Consider the following 22632-nt stretch of genomic DNA (forward strand, 5'->3'; position numbering starts at 1 on the left):
AGAACTGACGTGATTACAGTTTCACACAATTTGGGTACATAGATCCTGAGAAATCAGTACCCAGAACAACCACCTCTGGCCATAATTATGGCCTTGATACACCTGGGCATTGAGTCAAACAGAGCTTGGATGGCGTGTACAGGTACAGTTGCCCAAGCAGCTTCAACATGATACCACAGTTCATAAAGAGTAGTGTCTGGCTTATTGTGACGAGCCAGTTGCTCGGCCACCATTGACCAGATGTCTTCAATTGGTGAGAGAGCTGGAGAATGTGCTAGCCAGGGCAGCAGTTGAGCATTTTCTGTATCCAGAAAGGCCCATACAGAACCTGCAACATGTGGTCGTGCATTATCCTGTTGAAATGTAAGGTTTCACAGGGATCGAATGAAGGGTTGAGCCATGGGTTGTAACGCATCTGAAATGTAACATCCACTGTTCAAAGTGTCGTCAATGTGAACAACGGGTGACCGAGACGTGTAACCAATGGCACCCCACACCATCACGCCGGGTGATATGCCAGTATGGCGATGACGAATACATGCTTCCAATGTGTGTTCACTGCAATGTCACCAAACACGGATGCAACCATCATGATGTTGTAAACAGAACCTGCATTCATCCGAAAAAATGACATTTTGCCATTTGTGCACCCAGGTTTGTCATTGAGTACACCATCGCAGGAGCTCCTGTCTGTGATACAGCCTCAAGGGTAACCACAGCCATGGACTCCAAGCTGATAGTCCATGCTGCTGCAAACATCATCGAACTGTTAGTGTAGATGGTTGTTGTCTTGAAAATAACCCCATCTGTTGACTCAGGGATCGAGACGTGGCTGCACGATCCGTTACAGCCATGCAGATAAGATGCCTGTCATCTTGACTGCTGGTGATATGAGACATTGGGATCCACCACGGCATTTTGTATTACTCTCCTGAACCCACTGATTCCATAACCTGCTAACAGTCATTGGATCTCGACCAACACGAGCAGCAATGTCGCGATACGATAAACCGCAATCATGATAAGCTACAATCCAACCATTATCAAAGTCAGAAACGTGATGGTACGCATCTCTCCTTACAAGAGGCATCACAACAACGTTTCACCAGGCAACATGGGTCAACTGCTGTTTGAGTATGAGAAATCAGTTGGAAACTTTCCTCATGTCAGCACGTTGTAGGTGTTGCCACTGGCACCAACCTTGTGTGAATGCTGTGAAAAGCTAATCATTTGCATATCACAGCATCTTCCTTCCTGTCTGTTAAATTTTGTGTCTGTAGCACGTTATCTTCATGGTGTAGAAATTTTAATGACCAGTAGTGTAAATGACTGCTAAAATATTTAAGCTTTTAGACAAAGTCCTCCTTCTGATGTAGAAAACACACACACATTCACACAAGCACATGACCACTGTTCTCAGGTGCTGTGGCCTGACTATGACACCATCTGATGTAAGCTGCAATGTGCTCTCATCAGAGCACATGCAGTTTCAAATGTGACAATAAAACATAGGAAAGAAGAGAAAGAAACGGATGAATACTGAGTAAAATAATGGGCTAGAGAAAATAGTAACAAAGGGAAACACCACTGGATTGTGGAATGGAAGGAAAGCCACTGGGCAGAATCAAACAATAGGAAATGAGGCATAGAATAACAGTGATATGGAAAGGCTAGATTGCTACTCATCAGTTAGAGGAGGCACTGAATTGCAGACAGGCACAATCAAAGATATTGAAGCAGATTGCTGCTCACGTCAGGTGCAATCACAGTCAGCTCACAGAGCCTGGAGAAAGTGGCCATATATGTGTCATTTGTGCTTTTTGTGTGTGTGTGTTTTCTGCTTCAGGAGAAGGACTTTGTATGAAAGCTTAAATATTTTAGCACTCTTTTTTGTTGTGCCTACCTGCAATTCAATGCCTCCTTTAGGAGGTGATTAGCGATCTACCATTTCTACATTGTTGTTGTTCTATCCTGGACATTGTTTTAGGAAATATTTTAGTGATATTCATGGACCCAGCAAGATCTGACTGTTCTCGGCTTCTTCCCACATGAATGAGTTACACATTCATTAGTTTTTGGTGGAGTATCCCTTGACCATTAAGTAGTAACTCACTGTTTAGGATCCCCACCTACCACTTATGCTTTAACCTTCCAATGGACAAGTTCCTTGCAGTGCTCTGCTATAAAATGCCATCTTTATTGATAGTGTTATCAGATATTGTAGTTTTTCTAGCTTCTGTGAGCATGCTAGTCAGAAGCCCATGATGATAGAGGTGTTGTCAGTTTTCCAATGCATGTTCAGGTACCAGAGGTTTCTCTGGACATTACAGTCACAGATAACTGTTATGTTCTTTCCAGCATTGTTTTAGCTTGTGAATGGTTTGTCCGCCATAAAATTGTCTTCACACACAAGATGTTCTTTTATCACCAGGATTACATTATCTTTCACAGGCCTCATGAGCTTATGTGTATTAGACTGAGCCTGGAGATAGACTTAATGTTATATTTCTCCATGAAGCAACTAATCTAGCCTGTCACAGGACCAAAAAATGGCAAAAAATGCAAGCTTAACAGTATAAGAATAAGATAGATTGCTGCTCACCTTACCTGCTGATTTGTAGACGGGCACAACAAAAAGACACTTACACATAGCTTTCGGCCAAAGCTTTCTTCACTAAAACACACACACACACTTTCATTCACACACACATGACAGCCATCTCTGACAGCATGGACCACAATGCGATTGTCATCTAGGGGGTGGGGAAGTGGGGAAGGGGAAAGGATAGCAGGGTACAAGTGGGAGGAGGGGAAGGGTGGGGGGGGGGGGGGGGGAGAGAGAAGAGTGCTGTCGAGTGGAGCATGGAGGGCTAGACTGCGAACAGGCACAGCATTGGCAGGCTGAGACGCAAAGAGATGGGGAAGAGTGGTTGGGGGAGGGAAGAACAGGGAGCAAAAAAGGAGAGGAGCAGGGAAGGGAAAAGACAGCAGGGTGAGTTGGCAAAGATTGGCACACAAAGAGGAAGGGAGATGAGAATAGGGAGGAGGTGATAGGACAGAGAGGGTGGAAACTGATGGATGGAGAATGTGGGAGCAGGGGTTTACTGTAGGTTGAGGCTGGGATAATTTCAGGAGTAGAGAATGTGATGTAAAGATAACTCACATCAGAAAAGCTGATGATAGAGGAGATGATGCAGAAGGTTCGGGTAGTGAAGCAGCCATCGAAATCAAGCATGTTATGTTCAGCTGTATGTTGTACCACAGGGCGGACTACTTTGCTCTTTGCCACAGTTTGGCAGTGGTCGTTCATCCTGGTGAACAGCTGGTGAGGGATCATATCAATATAAAAAGCTTGGTGATGATTGCAGCAGGTATGGTGTATGACAGTGCTGCTTTCACAGGTGGCCTGTCCTCTGATGGAGTATGATAAGTGTATGACAAGACTGCGGTAGAAAGTGCTGGGTGGGTGGATTGGGAAGATGTTGCACCTGGGTCTTCTGCTGGGATATGATCCTTGTGGCAAGGGGTTGGGATTTAGAGCAGCAAATGAATGGAACAGCATGTTGTGGAGGTTGGGTGGTCATGGTTACAGCTAATCAAAACTCTGACGAAGGATGTGGTTCAGTTGTTTCTGTCCTGGGAAGGGGGGGGGGGGGGGTGGCATTGGATGATGAATGAGCGCTCCTTTGTAGATGGTTCTTGAGGGTGTGGAAGGATTGGGGGTGTTTGGTTAAATGGTACAGGAGATCTGTTTGCAGACTAGATGTGAGGGATAGTACTTATCTGTGTAGGCCTTGGTGAGACCCTCAGAATACTGAGCATGGGAGTTCTTGCCAGGAGGGCTTCTTGGGCATGGAAGAGGTGCCAGCTGTCAAAATGTAGGAAATGTTGGTGGTTGGTCAATTTAATGTGGACAGAGGTGTGGATGGAGCCATCTGGGATGAGGAGGTCAACGTCCAGGAAGGTGGGATGCTGTGTTGAGGAGGACTAGTTGAAGTGGATGGGAGGTACGTTGTTGAGGCTGTGAAGGGATGAAGATAGGGCATCTTGGCCCTGAGTTCAGATCATGATGATATCATCAATGAACCTGAAACAGACTAGGGGTTTAGCGTTTTGGCAGGTTAGGAAGGTCTGCTCTAGATGGCTCATAAACAGGTTGGAAAAAGGAGAGTGCCATGTGGGTGCTCATGGTGTATGAGAAATGAGGTAGTAGGTTTGGAGTCTGAAGAGCAAGGTAGTCTTCAGTAGCAGTAAGACCATGGGCATGAGGGATGTTGGTATAAAGGGAGGTGGTGTCAACAGTGACGAGTTGGTATTCAGGATGTAAAGGGGTGGAGGCGATGGAGAGTCAGTGAAGGAAGTGGTTGGTATCTTTGACATGAGAGGCTACATTATGCAAAGTTGGTTGGAGGTGCTCGTCAATGGAGACTAAAATTCCTTCAGTGGGGGTACAATAACCAGCTAGAAGGGGCATCTAGGATTGTTGGGTCTTTAGAGTTTGGGGAGTATAGAGAAGATTGGAGCACAGGGTGTCGTAGAGGTGAAGAAAGAAATGGACTCAGTGGAGAGGCTCTGAGAAGGACCTAATGTATTAAGCAGAGAGTGGAGGCTACGTTGGACTTCTGGGACGGGATCACTCTGGCAGAGTTTATAAGTGGAGGAGTCAGATAATTGGCAGAGCCCTTCTGCCAGGTAGTCACTGTGACTCATAACAACAGTGGTGTAACATTTGTCTGCACGAATGATGATTAGCTCAGGATTTTTTTTGAGGTTCTGTAAGGTTGGTGTTCTGAGCAGGGAACCTGGGGAAGGGTGATGAGGCCAAGATGGAGGTAAGGAGGAATTCCTGGAAGGTGACCAGGGGGTGGTTAGGTGGGGGAGGGAGGGAGGATCACAGTTGGATGGTAATATGAACTGGGAGAGGCAGGGTTCAATGTTGGGATTGGGTTAGCTTTCGTTGGAGCAATTGGTGGCAAGGAAGTGTTTCCAATACACATTGAAAGTTACTGGAGTATTAGAGAAGGAAACTTGTGCTGATAAGATCATTTGTGTCTCTGAGGAAGATTTCTTAGTTACAGCACTGTTTATGTAAATAAACTAAATTCTTTATAAATATTTTTACATTTGTTTAATTCGAAAAATAACATGTTCATTTTATTGCGGGCATTATCCCCTTTCATCTGGTGTATTGCAAGTCTGACTTTCATGGTGGATTCAGTTGGTACAACGTTTTATAAACAATAATGGCATAATGTTAAGAACATTTTAACTATTATAACATGAACATATATTTATGTTCAATGAGCTCATCCCATTGCTGTGGTTCCAAAACTGGTGGGTTGGTTTTTTCCCTACCATACTTGCTACAAATTTTTCATATGTTCCTTAATGTTATATTAATGATGACTTCTCTAGTGACAGATCCCTCCGTCATAGATCATCCCATGACAATGTCACTGGAACACACCGCTCTTTCTGCCTGGGAAAACCCTAATGTCTGCTGGGCCTCGTGGCTTGCTAGCCACCTTTATTTCGACTCAGCTCGCCTATCACAGTCAGTCTGACTGCTGGCCACCCCACGAAACATTCATGCCAGCCCACAGCTGACCTGTCAGGTTCAATCCTATTTGTAACGTTGCAGGCTGACACGTCCACTGGGTTTTCAGCAAATGAGGACATAACAGAACAGCAAAGTGCTGTCATTCTCAATTTCGATCATTGTGAATGTCATTTGATCATGGATGCTAGTGAGATGTTTCAAACACTTTTTCAGTTTTTCACACCTATGTGATGAGACAACAAATGTGTCATTTACTTAGTGATAAAAACAACTAGGCTTTGTGGAAGACAATATCCACAAACTTCCACAGGCACAAAAAACATTACAAGTTTGAAAACCCATATGAGAAGTACCTTTGGCAAAGAAAACTTGTTAATGTTTAATAATAATCTGAAAGAGAGAAAAATGAACTTTTGATCATTGTACTTCAAGCAATGAAAACTTTGAAAAATTTCTAAATAACTTTCCAGATGTCTTTGTTGTGGCACAGGCCACAGCTACAACCAAGAATCATGTCTAGGACATTAGCATCCACCTCCATCAGCCTTAGGCATTGATCTACAGGCACAGCACCCAGCAGGAGGAGGTGTGTCTACAACACTATCCATTGCTGTGTAACAGAAGAATGGTTATGGTAGTGGTCCCGTTTCAAGAGGTTCCACGTAACATAAAAATGTGACTTCTTTTGGATGATCAGACCTGTACAGCTGTTTTTAAACCCACTTGGGCCAGCCTGTCATGTTTGAAAAGCTGGGCCATACTACGACCGTCATCTTGAAGCTTTGACTGCTGCCTGACCACCAGGGTGCTTGGGCAGCTTAGCACACTGACATGTATGTCCTTACCTCTCACTCGTCCCTTTCTCTCCCCTCCCCCTCCCTTCCTCTCTCCCCACCCCCTGCCACCTTGTTGGGTTTATGCAATCACCACTCATAATTAATAGCAGCTGTTTAAATGTCATTTGTTTAAAACTGGTGGTGAATTTTGGCTAACCATAGCAGTCTGTTCAGTGGCTGTTAATTGTTTTAAAATTATGTACCATGTATGTGTCCTGTATGACACTGGGTTCATAATTAACAGCAGTTGTTTTAAAATCGTTCACTTACTTTCTAACCAGCAAATTTTGGGTACTGTAGCTGCCTATTCAATGTCTCTTAATTGTTTTTATAAGTCTGTACCTTCTGTGTGTCCTGAATGACAGTGGGTTCATAATTAATAGTAGCTATTTGTAAGTCATTTGCTTAAAATCAGAAAAGCAAATTTTAACTAACTGTAGCTGCTTATTCAGTGACTGTTAATTATTTAGTTTTTTATTTTACTGTCTACTGGATGACAGTGAGTTTGTAATTAATAACAGCTGTTTAAAGGTAGTTTGCTTAAAATGTGATCAGGGAACTTTGGTTAACTGTAGCTCACTCTTCAGTGACTGTTAATTGTTTTTAAAGCTCTGCACTTGTTTATAGAGTGACAGTGGAGTGGCAGTTGTTTAAAGGTCATGTAGTTAAAAAGAATTTCTCTGTGAACTTTGCTAACTGTAAGTAATTTTTTTAAACTGTGCCTTTAGTGTATAGTTAATTGCTGGTGGCTCATAATTAGTGGCACCTGTTTAAAAGTCATTTTTCCAATGCCTGCTGAGTTGGTTTTACTCCACATTGCCAGTGTCAAAATACTTTCAGATGAACATACGTTTTTTTAATAAATGGAATAATTAGTCAATTAACTTTAAATTTTTACTAAGAACATGGATGCCATAGTACCTGCGTTATCTGAAGTCAGAAAACTGATTGAAATTTTTAATCAGCTATTATTGAATGGCTTGAAGATGAAAAAGGAGGTAGTAGAGATTAGGATATAGACAGTCTCCAGGATAATGAACCCGTGTCTTCTAGCATCCTGAATGAACCACCTGCTCCAGTAAGAGGTAAATGTAACAGAGCAAATAGGAAGTTCTATCCACATATAGAGAAGTGAATGTAAATCAAGAGTTGATCTTGTTGACCAGAAGGCATGAATACCTGAAAAAGACAGTCAAAAAGAAGGTATTTTGTCTTACGGACAAATTTATTGGCTGTAGTAGCAATACATATCTTGTGCACATTTTCACAACATCCCAACCCACCTGGAAGGCAGATCTGATAAAAGGGGGAAAAAATCATCTAGAGATGAGAATCAACCACTGAAACATCCAGAATAAAGCTACTCGCCAACAGATGAAGATTGCAGAAAAGGGAAGATCATCAAAAAGATGCCTCGTTTTCCCACATTGATTAGACAGAAAAAGTGGCCAATTATTCTGCAAATGCGTAAAAACTATTTGCAATGAACAAAACGAAATTGTTTGTAAGGTGTGGTACTTTACGTGAGCATATCTTCTGTTGTGTTATCAATAAAATTGAGGGTTAGTTACTCAGTTCAGGGAAAATTATAATGTAATTTATAATACTGCATTTCATATTGTACTAAAATTAAAGGTCACAATATCATAATAAATACTTTCTTATCAATTCTGTATCACCAGCCTCTTCTAATTTTGATAATATCTTTTTTAATAACAACATTTAGTACTTGTTCCAAGGTAGGGGTCTTAACGACCCCTCTCACGCATTTTTGCAAATCCAGCCACTCATGCATCAAAGGGTTAATAAGTTGACTGACAAAAAGGCGCAGGTGGCACAGCAAGAGCCGGCAGCCAAATGGTAATTGATATGCTAAAGAAGTACACAACATTATTACAAAGCCCCTAGCTCAAGCAATAAATCAGTGTTCTGAAGAGAGCTGCTTCCCAGAGGCACTGAAGTATGGCAATATTAAACTACTTTTCGAAAAGGAATCATGAAAGGTCATGGGCAATTTAATCTAACCTCAATACTTCCAGTCATATTTAAAATACTCATTTGAAAATATTGATGTTACTCAAATTCAAAACTTCACTGCAAAATATTTCATTATACCAAACAATCAGTTTGGTTTTCAACAAGGGGGAAAACACCATAGACATCATACACTACTTTGTTGAGAAAATAAGCACATCATTAGACAGGAGCAATAAGGCGGCAGCCATATCATGGTTATTTACAGACTTGATGAGTGTTGCATTATGGGCAGTGCCATACAATGGCTTAAATCTCACATGTCAAACAGAAAGCAAAGAGCTCAGGATTTTCCATAAGGCTCCATGCTAGCCCCAGTCCCATTTCCCACCACTGTTAATGATTTACCATTGAATGTTGGCTCCCCATTAGTTCTTTTCCTGGATAAAACTTTGCTATTAGGTGAAAATCAAGATGCAGAAAAAAGTACCAAACCTTTGATCATTAGCCTCAGTACTTTAGAAACTTGGTTTCAGCTAAATAGCTTAAATCCAAGACTCACATAATACAGTTTGAAACCAAACAGTCTAAATGGCAGCAGAACATAGTTATTGACAACAACTGAGGCATAGAAAAAACTGACTCAGTTAAATTCTTAGAATTAAATTAGAATAACAATTGGAGCTGGTAGTCACACATTGAGTATCAAGCTAATAAATTGGGCATCTTTATATTTTCAGTGTAAATATTACGTATTGCAACTGGCATGCACAAACCAAATGTAGCATCACACAAACTACTTTGAATCCATTATTAGATATGGTGTTGCTTTTTGGGGAAGTTCAGCTAACATAGTCCAGATTCTAAAGATGCTGGTATAGAAAAAAATTCATTTGAAATATTTGTACTGAACCAAATCATCCATTATTTAGAAAGCTTAAAATACTGATGCTCCTATCTGTGTGTATTTATGAGATTATTATCTTCTTTTACACCAAACAGGAATTATTTGAGGGTGAACAATTTTGCTCACACACACATGATACCAGAAACAAAAAGAAACTTTATGCTTCCCACCTGCCACCTCAAACTGTATTTCCAGCCACCTCAGTACAAATGAAAACTTATAATAAATCAAAAGAGATCCAGTTAATGTGGATGCACTGAAAATAAAACTATGTGAGGCACTGATGCTGAAATCCTATTACTCAGTGAATGATTTCATGTAGGATGAACTAATAATCTCAGGTGGATACAGTTTGTTACATATGTTACATATCCCACTATGAGAGAAAGAGAGAGAGAGAGAGAGAGAGAGAGAGAGAGAGAGAGAGAGAGAAGCTATTTATATAAGTATCATTTTAGTGTTATATTATCATTTATAAGTTTTTAAACTCATTGTAATTGTAATATAAATTTTTTATGTGTTTCCTGTATACAAATCATATGGATTGCCACCATTATGTGAATAAACCACAATACACAGTTTATTATTCATGTCTGTTCCTGACATGACTCGATACATCCGATTTCCCATTTTTTTGAAAGTACAGCACTGGCTCTACTCTAGAACATTTTATGTAGTTTTATTTTTATACAATGGAGAGTATTTTAGCCCAATATATGATGTTGTGATGAGGAGCCAGTTAGCTCAAACAAACACAAATTTTTGGGTACAATTGTTGAACACCTGTCATGGAAAGTACATGGAGACCATGTCTGTAAGAAAATCAGTACAAATATGTATCTATTGAAAATGGTCTCAGCCTTCTTGGACCATGATAGCTTGAGACAAATACACTACTGGCCATTAAAATTGCTACACCATGAAGATGACGTGCTACAGATTCGATATTTAACCGACAGGAAGAAGGTGCTGTGATATGCAAATGATTAGCTTTTCAGAGCATTCACACATGGTCGGCACTGGTGGCGACACGTACGTGCTGATATGAGGAAAGTTTCCAACCAATTTCTCATGCACAAACAGCAATTGACCGGCATTGCCTGGTGAAATGTTCTTGTGATGCCTCGTATAAGGAGGAGAAATGCATAACATCACGTTTCGGACTTTGATAAAGTTCGGATTGTAGCTTATCGCGATTGCAGTTTATCGTATCGCGACATTGCTGCTCGCGTTGGTCAAGATCCAATGACTGTTAGCAGAATATGGAATCTGTATGTTCAGGAAGGTAATACAGAACGCCGTTCTGGAACCCAATGGCCTCATATCGCTAGCAGTCGAGATGACAGGCATCTTATTCGCATGGCTGTAACGGATTGTGCAGCCACGTCTCGATCCCTGAGTCAACAGATGGGGACGTTTGCAAGGCAGCAACCATCTGCACGAACAGTTCAATGACGTTTGCAGCAGCATGGACTATCAGCTCTGACACCATGGCTGCGGTTACCCTTGACACTGCATCACAAACAGGAGCCCCTGCAATCGTGTACCCAATGACGAACCTGTGTGCACGAATGGCAAAACGTCATTTTTTCAGATGAATCCAGGTTCTGTTTACAGCATCATGATGGTCGCATCCGTGTTTGGTGACATCGCAGTGAACGCTCATTGGGAGCTGGTATTCATCATCACCATACTGGCATATCACCTGGAGTGATGGTAATGGAGTGCCACTGGTTACATGTCTCAGTCACCTCTTGTTCGCATTGATGGCACTTTGAAGAGTGGACATTACATTTCAGATGTGTTACGACCCGTGGCTATACACGTCATTCGATCCCTGCGAAACCCTACATTTCAGCAGGATAATGCAAGACTGCATGTTGCATGTCCTGTATGGGCCTTTCTGGATACAGAAAATGTTCAATTGCTGCCCTGGCCAGCATATTCTCCAGATCTCTCACCAAATGAAAACATCTGGTCAATGGTGGCCGAGCGACTGGCTCGTCACAATACGCTAGTCACTACTCTTGATGAACTGTGGTATCGTATTGAAGCTGCATGGGCAGCTGTACCTGTACACGCCATGCAAGCTCTGTTTGACTCAATGCCCAGGTGTATCAAGGCCATTATTATGGCCAGGGGTGGTTGTTCTGGATATTGATTTCTCAGGATCTATGCACCCAATTGAGTGAATATGTAATCACATGTTAGTGCTGGTATATTATATTTGTCGAATGAATGCCTGTTTATCATCTGCATTTCGTCTTGGTGTGGCAATTTTAATGGCCGGTAGTGTATACTTCGGAGTGATACATACACATCTTCATAGTGAGATGTGGGATGGGGAACCAGCTGCCTGTACAGACAGGCATTTCAGACTACAAAAACAGGCTGTAAAAGTAGTAGCTAAGTTAAACAGGAGAGAGCCTTGTAGAGAAATCTTCAGAAAACATAAAATACTAACCATCTACTCTATGTACATCCTGCAAGCAACAATGTTTGTGAATCAAAATCCAGAACATGTTGCTGTGGTCTTCAGTCCTGAGACTGGTTTGATGCAGCCCTCCATGCTACTCTATCCTGCACAAGAGTTTTCATCTCCAAGGAACTACTGCGACCTACATCCTCCTGAATGTGCTTAGTGTATTCATCTCTTCATTTCCCTCTATGGTTTTTCCCTCCAATACTAAATTGGTTATCCCTTGATGCCTCAGAACATTCCCTACCAACCTGTCCCCTCTTCTAGTCAAGTTGTGACACAAATTCCTCTTCTCCCCAATTCTATTCAGTACCTCCTCATTAGTTATGTGATCTACCCATCTAATCTTCAGCTTTCTTCTGTAGCACCACATTTTGAAAGCTTCTATTCTATTCTTATCTAAATTAGTTATCATTCATGTTTCACTTCCATACATGGCTACACTTTCAGAAATGACTTTCTGACACTTAAATCTATACTCGATGTTAACAAATTTTTCTTCTTCAGAAACACGTTCCTTGCCATTGCCATTCTACATTTTATATCATCTTTACTTTGACCATCATCAATTATTTTGCTTCCCAAAACAATTTTTGGGGATGTGAAATGTAATAATCTCACAGATTCAATCTTGGGTAAGGCAGGTGGTACACTTTGGTTTATTGATAGAATACTGGGGAAGTGCAATCTGTGTACAAAGGAGATTGATTACAAATAACTCGTGTGATCAGTTATAGAATATTGCTAATGTGTGTGGGACCCATGACAAATAGGACTAACAGGGGATACTGAATGTGTACAGAGAAGGGCAGCATGAATGGTCACAGGTTTGTTAATCTGTGGGAGAATGTCACAGAAATACTGGAGGAACTGACCTGGAAGACTTGTGAAGATAGATGTAAACTATCCTGAGAAAGTCTGTTAACAAAGTTTCAAGAACCGGTTTTAAATGATGACTCTAGGAATACAAGGAGATTATAATTTAAGTTAAATTTTCAAAATGCTGTGGAAATAACACCATTGGTCATAATGCCGTCAAATTGCAATGGAATATTATCGGAGAAGGGGGAAAATGTAAGAAGAAAATGCAGAAGAAAAAAAAATAGTGTGAAAATTGATCAATAGATGGCATTGTATGTGTCAGAATATGTAAATGAAAACATCTGCCATGCGCACGACCCATTGAAGTTGGTATAAACATGCTGGGTTTACGGCTTCTCCTCCTTTTGCATCTGCTATGTTCGCCATGACAGTCTCAATGCAGGATCATGCTCTGCTTGCACGGCTTCTCCTCCATTTGCATCTGCTATGTTCACCATGACAGTCTCAATGCAGGATCATGCTCTGCTTGTAAAACAGTATTACAAGAATGATGTCTGTGCACACATCACTCTGCAGAAGTTCCAGACACTGAAGGATTTAAAAAAAGGATTGGTCTGATGACTGCCGTGGGTCTGGAGAAAGTGATTAGGAAATTCGAAAAGATGAGTTCCTTTGGTGTGCTACCTGGTAGAGGGAGGAAACAAATTGATTTGATGTCAGTGGAAGCAGTGACCTAGAGGAGACTAGTGGTGGTGTTCAAATATGTAGTGACCAGAGAATTGCCTGAACATTGGACATACCCATGAGCACAGTGCATAAAATCCTACGAAACATCCTTCTTTGCTATTCAATCAAAATTAATCATGTGCATGATTACTAACTTTACGACAGGAGTGGGTATACAATGTAAAAGCCATGTTACTATATACATAACTAGGTCTAGGTTGGGTCTTAGCATCTATTCCACAATGCCAGGTCTTGTAAGCGATGACATCTCGGTCGGCGAATGATTCCAATCCAGGCAGTGAGGCATTCTCACATAGATTTGCATGGGCTGGCTGGAAGTGGATGGTTTACTCTTGCTATCGTCCGATGAGAGAATGCCTCACTGCCTGGATTGGAATCATTCGCCGACCGAGATGTCATCGCTTACAAGAACTGGCATTGTGGAATAGATGCTAAGACCCAACCTAGACCTAGTTATGTATATAGTAATATGCCTTTTACATTGTATACCTGCTCCTGTCGTAAAGTTAGTAATGATGAAAAAATACATGTATGGATGAAAAGACTTGGTGTACTTGCTGAGAATGTAACTGTAACTGGTGATGTAGCCTTGTACTATAATTACTGATAAAGTCTGATTTGTAGAGTCATGATTGACCTGCCAGCAAGAGAGACGTTTGCTTTAGAATATCTTGCTCACTTGGAAGTGGACAATGATTGGCTGTGGAAGATTTTGTGGACAGACAAAGCCCACTTCCATCTGACTGGATATATCAATACACAGTATTGTCGAATATAGGCAATGGAAAAACCACATGCAAATCAACCAGTACCACTTCATCCTGAAAAGGTCACTGTGTGGTGTGGGTTTATGGCATGATTTATCATAGGACCATATTTTTTTCAAGAGACAGGTGCTTCCGATCCTGTTACCTGTACCATCACTGGGGAGTGCTATGAGTGTCTTTTGTGCACCCACATCATTACAGCTCTCCAACAGCATGGATGTGTGGATTGGATCATTTTTATGCAAGATGGCACAACTCCACACATTGCAAATCCAGTTAACCAGCTGCTGAAGCACCATACTGGAAATGCTAGAATTATCAGCCACCATTTCCCTACAGCCTGGCCATCCTGATCACCTGATCTTTATCTGTGTGACTCCTGCCTGAAGGGCTATCTGACAGATGTTATGTTCAGTGTTCCAACTGCAAACTGAGGTGCATTGAAAGCATGCATTGCACAACACATTCTGAATGTGACCCTAGAAACACTTCAGTTAGTTGTGGAACATGCTGTTTCTTTATTTCAACTTGTCATAGAAAATGTTAGACAGCATATTGAACATGTTTTACACCAGTCACACAGAAATTAATAATCTGATTTGGTTTTAACTGATGCTTTTTATGCAGTTTTTGGCCTCTGGACAATTAATAACCGATATGATTGATGCTTTTTATGTTGTTTATGGCCTCAGGACAATTAAAAAACTGATGTGATTGGTTCTTTTTATGCAGCTTTTGGTCTCAGGAAAATTAAAAACCGATGTGAGAGATGCTTTTTATGCAGTTTTTAGCCTCATGGCAGTTAAAAGCAGATTTTTCCCATACATTGTGATATGACCTTGCCGTAGTGGCTGGACTTACATAACTATCAGTATCACAACTGTACGCCCATGGACACTGAATAGTACAATTTGTTTAATGTCAAATGTACACCTTACACATGGTTGTATGATTCATTTGTCATTTGTAGTCAACCACTATAAATTTTGATGCTTACAACACCATCTATTGCTACATTTTGTAACTATTTATTTTCTTCTGCCATACGTTTTCCTTCTTCTTCAGTAGTATTCCGTTGCAATTTGACGTCATTCTGACCAGTGGTGTTATTTGTACAGCAGTTTGTAAGTTTAACTTTAACTATAATCACCCTAATTATTACGATTTCCTGTTTCTCACTCACATAGGGATGAGGATATTATTATAGTAATTACTACATGCACAGAGGCATCCAGAGAATCATTTGTTCCATACTCCATACATGAACAGAACAGGAAGAAACCCTAATAACTGGTACAGTGGACCGTATCCTCTACCATGTGCCTCGTGGTGGTTTGCAGGGTATAGATATAGATGTCGATGTAGAAGTCCATGATGGAGGTTCTGATGGATGTCTTGGCCACAGTATGAATAGAAAACCAACTTATGTGTACTAGCATTATCACACTTTTAACCACCACCACTTACCTTAAAAGCAGACAGTTCTAAGGACCTTGGTTTGTCAAGTAGAAGCTATCTCTGACCTTTTAACACAAGAATTAAACCACTGACAAAAAGATTTTTGTGAGAATGGCTACAACAGCAAACAAATATTGCAAGCAATTTTAGGAGCTATCCAAGAACAGCATCATCAATGAGGAAATTAAAAAGTTTGGGGTTTTGCCATTTTATGGTTCAGTGACTGGGAAGGTTAGATGGCTACTAAAGAGACATAACAGGTAAAGCTTCAAGTCTCCAACTAGACTACATCAACTCGTGAGTCCTGTGAAAGATAATGTAGGTCTCGCAACTCCTTACATTTACAAAATACCACAAAAATATGAGCAATATTAAATTGGGTGGAACATGTTCACAATAGAACAATGCTGATTGAACTTACGATGTGTTTGCAACCGCATTGAAAATGGGCATATAATTGTGTTCAATATCACCAGAAAAATGAATTGAAAACAAACATGAAATTGCAGTCAACAATACCTCTATCATTAGAAAATATAATGGGTTCAGAAATAGTATAGTTAATGAAGCTAAAAGGTGAAAATACTGGATAACATCATCAACGAAGATGGTAGTTTGAGGTTGAGCACAGTATTGAGCTTTGAATTCAACCCTCATGAGGTTGAAGCAGGTGCAGTAGATGTGGTATGGAAAAACTGACTTCTACAGCGATGGACTGAGCATTGGTGACATTGCATCCAGCATATGGTTGAAAGCAGCAACCACATGACCATCAGTTACCACTTGACAATGGTCGAGAGGTAATTGGAAGAAAGCTGGTGAATTTATGACCACTCAGCACAGTTGGAAGCCTGAGATTTTATAAGGTGGAGAGAATTTGCATTTTGTTGTCCAGTATAAAGCTCCTAACCCCCATTTAAGTTAATAAAACATACACTCTAGGGCTAAGTGAATGATTTTATTCAGTAATTATTTTTGCTTACTGGAAGTTGAAACAACAGCTTGCATGGATGAAAGATCAGTTGAGGCATGTTATTTGTAATCCATTTTCCTTTGTCCATGCAATATGTACAAGAATAAGTAACTGATTGTCCTGAGTCATCTGTGAGGTGGATAATGATGCAAGGACCTCCAATCTTGAACAGAAAAATATGACATAACACATTTTACTGCAAAAAGTAAATATTTAAAATTTAATGAAGATACATTGAAATCATACATTCATAAGATGTTTCAATTAATAAAATCAACATATATTCTCAAAAATGTTCATGTATATGGTCAATCTTGCTTTTAGTTTATACACACATTAAAACAAACCTTGGCTTGGAGAACCGTTATGAAATGCTCTGTCCCATGTAAAATACCCATGAACTCATAAATATCGAAACACAATCCTTTATTGTTTTTATATGTAGCTGTGAAAGAAAGAAAGAAAAATCAATACAGTGTTGCTCAGTTTCTATTTATGTAAAAGATTCAAGTTTTCAATACCTTCAATGGCTAAGCAACGGTTGAGATCATACTGATCCTCTTCAGTAGTTTGCACCAACTTAATTACAAGTTCACATACATAGTCTCCATCAAGTGGTACCAACTCCTTTACCATAACAAATTCGAGACCCTGCCGAACACAAGAGCACAAATTACTGCATCATCAAATTTCAGTCCAAAGATAACACGTGGTGCTTAGGAAACAGAGTTAACTCTGAGACTGTAACATACTTAGCATGCAAGAAATTAAGATATTGGCTGCAGTAAAGCACAGATTTACCAATACTCTGGAACACTATAAGAATAAAAAAAGACAGAATATTGAGTTTTGAGTTGTGAGCAGTAATGAGCAGAGTGGCAGTTTGGTTTATCACTTCTGTCATAACAGCACTACTAAAGCAATATGGGCAATGATGAAAATTACTTACAGCATTGTGGGCTCCTTTCAGTTACACAATTGATAGAAAACATCCAATTCTGTAATTTCTGTTCCAGGGACGTTAAAAAAAAGTTTGATAACTTAATTTTTTTTTTGATGACACAGAAGTACTGATCAAGATCTCAAACTCAGTCATATCAGATACAACAAAGCTGATTAGCAAACGTGCCTACAACTGCTTATCAAGGAACTATTCATTTCACAAAGAGGTAAACTGGCTAATGAGTAATTACTATTAAACAATGTATCTCCTGATACAACTCATAGAAGTACATCAAAACAGATATTTTACTCCAAGTATTTAGAATCATATGCTTCTTCTGAAGGCACGGAAGAGGAATTGGTTAGTGGCAGGTGTGGCCTACTCAAAATGTTGATGGAGTCTCATGCAGAATAGAAAAAAAATTGTTTAGAAGTAAGCACAAGATATTCTACATAAAATAAGGAATCATTTGATAGTGGGAAAGATTAGGTACGATTTCAGAAATGACAGGGGTTGTTTGTTAGTAGAATTTTACCAAGAGAAACATCATGTTTGTAATTAAAATGATTCTCTAGAAGAAAATAGATGGAAAATGGACATGTAAAAGACCAAATTACTTTATTTTTTACAGTTTCAGGCAGTCACAATTGCATTCAAAAGATTGCATTTGACTGGATTTGGACTACAAGCCATAGTTAGAGAACAGACAATGTAGTCCAAAACTAGTAACCACACAGACAAATTTTTGACAGAAACTGGAAAAAATAAAATTTAGTAATCCAAGTTACTGGTCCTCACTCTTAAAGTATGTTGAAACTTCATAAATATTCATTATTACATTCCACTGAGGCATAAAGAACGCTCCTGGGATTGGAATGACTCCTTACCCTCTCCCTTAAAACCCACATCCTTTCATTTTTCCCTCTCCTTCCTTCCTTCCTGACGAAGCAACTGCCAGTTGCGAAAGCTCGTAATTCTGTGTGTGTGTTTGTGTGTTTTGTTCATGTGCCTGTCTGCCGGCGCTTTCCCGCTTGGTAAGTCTTGGAATCTTTGTTTTTTTAAAATCCGGAAATAAGTAGACTTATCAGGTAGGGAGTCAGAAATCATAAATTATGATAATTCCTTCAAGAATAAGCAGGTAGGTCTTACTAAATTAAGCTTAGCAACAAGTTTAGCATCTTATAAAATTAAAGTGCTATTGATATAGATGAAAGGGACAATTATTTACCAAATATCAAAAGATTATGTACATATTATAACTTCTCTGTTCTCTATTAACTGTGAAATTAGGCTAGCTTAACATAAATTATTGTACGATTTCATTGTTAGATTCCATTTCTCCAAGCCTGTATTTTATTCATAAATTTCACAGTAAAATTTCCAAACATTCTGGAAGGGTGTCTCCTCACGAACTTCTTACAACTATTCCCAGCTATAAACTTCAGACTGTGATATGAAACCTACAGTTTTGTAAATGTTGGACATGATGACAGTGAAACAGTACTAAATGCTTTCCCTGAAAATTGCTTAGAATAGTTAGTTCAGAAGACTATACATCACAAAAGTATGCTACATCTAATGTAACAAACAGACCTGATATAGCTGAGGATGTCCACTCTGAAACTGATATTAATGACCATAAGGCAGTTACAACAACCCTGATTACAATGGAGAAATAAAACAAGTAGAAAGATTTAATTGTTTAGTAACAATATTATGAGAAGGAAAGTTGCTAATCACCACATAGCGGAGATCCTAAGTCGCAGATAGGCACAACAAAAAGACTCTTACAATTAAAGCTTTCGGCCATTGACCTTGATCAACAATAGACACCCACCCACCCACCCACACACACACACACACACACACACACACACACACACACACACACACACACACACACACACAACTGCAGTCATGTGTGTGAGTTGCATTGCATGTGTGTCTATTGTTGATGAAGGCCAATGGCCTAAAGCCTTAAATGTGAGAGTCTTTTTGTTGTGCCTATCTGCGACCCAGCATCTTCGCTATATGGTGAGCAGCAACTTACCTTCTGATAATATTGTCGCATTTCATCCTGGATTCTCCATTGTTTAATTGTTTAGTAAAATAGATAAAGAGTTGTTTTGTATACCACAAGGAAAACCTCGAAATATTTAGCTCTGAACACATGCATGTAGAGGAAATGTGACTTAAGCTTAGAAAAATAGTTGACCAAGCACTGGATAAGTATGTACCCAGAAGAGAATTTGCTATTGAAGGGTTCCTCTATGGTATACAATCTCTGTAAAGAAATTGCTACAGAAACTGTGACTGCTGCACATTATGTGTAAACTAAAGCATATAAGTTATAGATAGATGTTGTATGAAATGCATTTGACTGGTTAGAAGGATAATTCATTAAGCCTATCATATCAGAATCTTATCGAAAGACCACTCACAAAACCCAAGAAAATTCTGGTCATATGTAAAGGCAGTCAGTGCGACCCAACTTAGTGCCCACGATCTCACAGATGACACAGGAACTGAAACTGAGGGTGGCAAAACAAAAGCAGAAGTGCTGAACTGGTTCTCAAATGTTACTCTACAAAGGAAGATATGATACCACCCCTAGGTACATTCTTGCACCATTCAAACGATGAATGGTGTTGATATTATTATTGGCAGTGCTGAGAAATTGAACAAGATCCTGGGCCCAATGGAATCCTGTCTAATTTCTTTCAAAAAATTCATTTTCCTGCATTCTCTGTTGTTTTATTTTGAAATAAATAGTTTATTTTGTTATTTAGTAATCAGTTAATTTAGCATGATATATTCCACATATCAGTATGGGGTAAAAGTAACATGTGTTGGTGTCCCTGATAGAATTTATCACAACCTTAGTATGTATGAGCACAATATCACTGATATAAAGATGATATGTAAAATGGAAGAAGTGCAACTCTTATGCTGGGTTTATCATTATACCAGCATACATAACACATTGAAATAAGTTAGCATACCTACTAAAGTGAAAATGACTTCTTTTGGAAGTTACGGCATCTGAGGAACCAAACATTTAAAAGAGAGAGAGAGAGAGAGAGAGAGAGAGAGAGAGAGAGAGAGATGATGAAGGAGAAGAAGAAGAAAACGAAGACTCTGTCACATTCTATACACAATTTGCAACTGACATAGCCTTTCTTTTACCCATAATATTGTAGATCCATTGAACAAAAACCTGTGCTCAATAGCTGAGAAAAGGACATATCACTCCCATTTACAAGAAGGGTAGTAGAAGTTATCACCAAACTGTAGTCCAGTATCAAGATCTCCTATTAAAGAATCTTGAAACATGCTCTAAGCTTAAATGTAATGAGGTATGTCAAACCTAGTGACCTTCACCATGAGAACCAGCACAAATTTCAAACACATTCGTCATGTGAAACCCACTTATGCTTTTCTTGCTTGGCGTACTGAACACCATGAATTAAGACAATCATGTGGATGCAGCAAGTCTTGATTTCTGAAAAGCATTTGACTCAGTGCCAACTAATTGCAGCTCATATATTTTGCATACAGCATAATTTAATCATTGTTAACACTTGATTTAAGAGTATGTCATATATGTGGAAGAGAATTTTTCACTAAGCTACCACACTCAGCTCATACAGTACTGCTACATAAATGTAAGAACATATTAAAAACTTGGTTGAAATACAGTGAATTCTATTTAATTGCAGAATTCATGGAAAATAATTATTGTAATATATGTTTTTTTCTGAGTGATAAAGAAAATCTTTTAGTTCTTAAATAACCTAGTTGTTTTCTGTATATGTAAATGATTATTGTATGAAACTTGACACCACTGTAAACTTTGACAAAGCCAGTTGCATGAAAAATAATGAAACAGAGACTTGGAGACAATGGAAGGTTTCAGACTGATTATATAATGGTAAGGCACAGATTTTGAAATCAAATTTTAAACTTTAAGACATTTTCAGGGGCAGCAGCAGCAGCAGCAGCAGCAGAGGATCAAATACGTAAAACGATGAGAATTAGTAGAAATCCATGAATAACATGGGAAATATTGAATTTAATTGACAAAAGGAGAAAATATGAAAATGCAGCAAATGAAGAGGTGACAGAGACTAAAAACATCTAAAGAATGAGATTGGCAGAAATTGCAAAATTATCAAGCATGAATGGTTATATGACAAATGCAAGGCTGTAGAAGAGAAAGATACATACCACCTGTAGGATGATTAAAGAGACCTCTGAAGAAAAAGGAATCAGTTGTATGAGTATCACAAGTTCAGATAGCAAGCAAGTACTAAGTAAAGAAGGGAAAGCTGAAAGTTGAAGGGAATATAAAAAGGGTCTATATAAGGGAAATAAACCTACGGCTAATATTACAGAAATTGAAAAGTAGATGAAGATGGCTTGGGAAGTGTGATATGCAAGAAGAATTTGACAGAGCACGGAAAGAACAAAGTCAAAACAAGGCCCCTGGAGTAGATGACATTCCTTCAGAATTTTTGAGATCCTTGGGAGATCCAGCCATGAAAAAAATTATTTCATCTGATGTGCAAGACATCAGAGACAGTTGAAATACCCTCAGAGTTCAGGAACAATTTAATAATTCCATTTCCAAAGAACGCAAATGCTGGCAGCTGTGATAGGAGATCAGTTTAGGTCCTAGAGAAAAACAAGAACACGTGAGGCAACACTGATCGCAAACCTTATCGTACAAGTACATTAAAGAAAGGCATGTCTACATTAATAGCGTTTGTAGACTTAGAGAAAGCTTTTGACAGTGTTGGGTAGAATACACTCTTTCAAAATTCTGAAGGTAGTTGAGATAAAATACAGGGAGCGAAAGGTTATACATAGCTTCTACGAAATAAGGCAATAGTTATAAGAACCAAAGGAGAGGAAAGAAAAGCAGAAGTTGACATGGCACTGAGACAGGATTGTAAACTATTTCCTATGTTATTCAATCTGAACACTGAGCAAGCAGTAAATTAAACCAAAGAAAAAAAAATTGAGAATTGCCAAAGACATTGTTATTCTGTCAGAGGCAGAGTGACTTGAAAAGAGGTTATAAGATGAGGATCAACAAAAGTGAAACAAGGGTAATGGAATGTCATTAGATTAAATGAGGCACTGCTGAGGGAATTAGATAGGGAA

The 22632-nt window shown here is 39.3% G+C and overlaps 1 protein-coding gene across 1 annotated transcript in view; it reads right to left on the reverse strand.

Annotated features, from left to right (window-relative positions):
• LOC126272590 (uncharacterized) overlaps nt 1-22632 on the reverse strand; it is a 130000-nt gene that overhangs the window by 101577 nt on the left and 5791 nt on the right. The window contains exons 2-4 of the mRNA XM_049975516.1: nt 17045-17174; nt 16871-16968; nt 16534-16686 (exon numbers count right to left, since the gene is read on the reverse strand). Of these exons, the coding sequence (XP_049831473.1) occupies nt 16534-16686; nt 16871-16968; nt 17045-17174 (381 nt within the window). The remainder of the gene's footprint in view (nt 1-16533; nt 16687-16870; nt 16969-17044; nt 17175-22632) is intronic.

This window comes from Schistocerca gregaria, chromosome 5 (genome assembly GCF_023897955.1).
Source record: "Schistocerca gregaria isolate iqSchGreg1 chromosome 5, iqSchGreg1.2, whole genome shotgun sequence".
Lineage (NCBI taxonomy): Eukaryota > Metazoa > Arthropoda > Insecta > Orthoptera > Acrididae > Schistocerca > Schistocerca gregaria.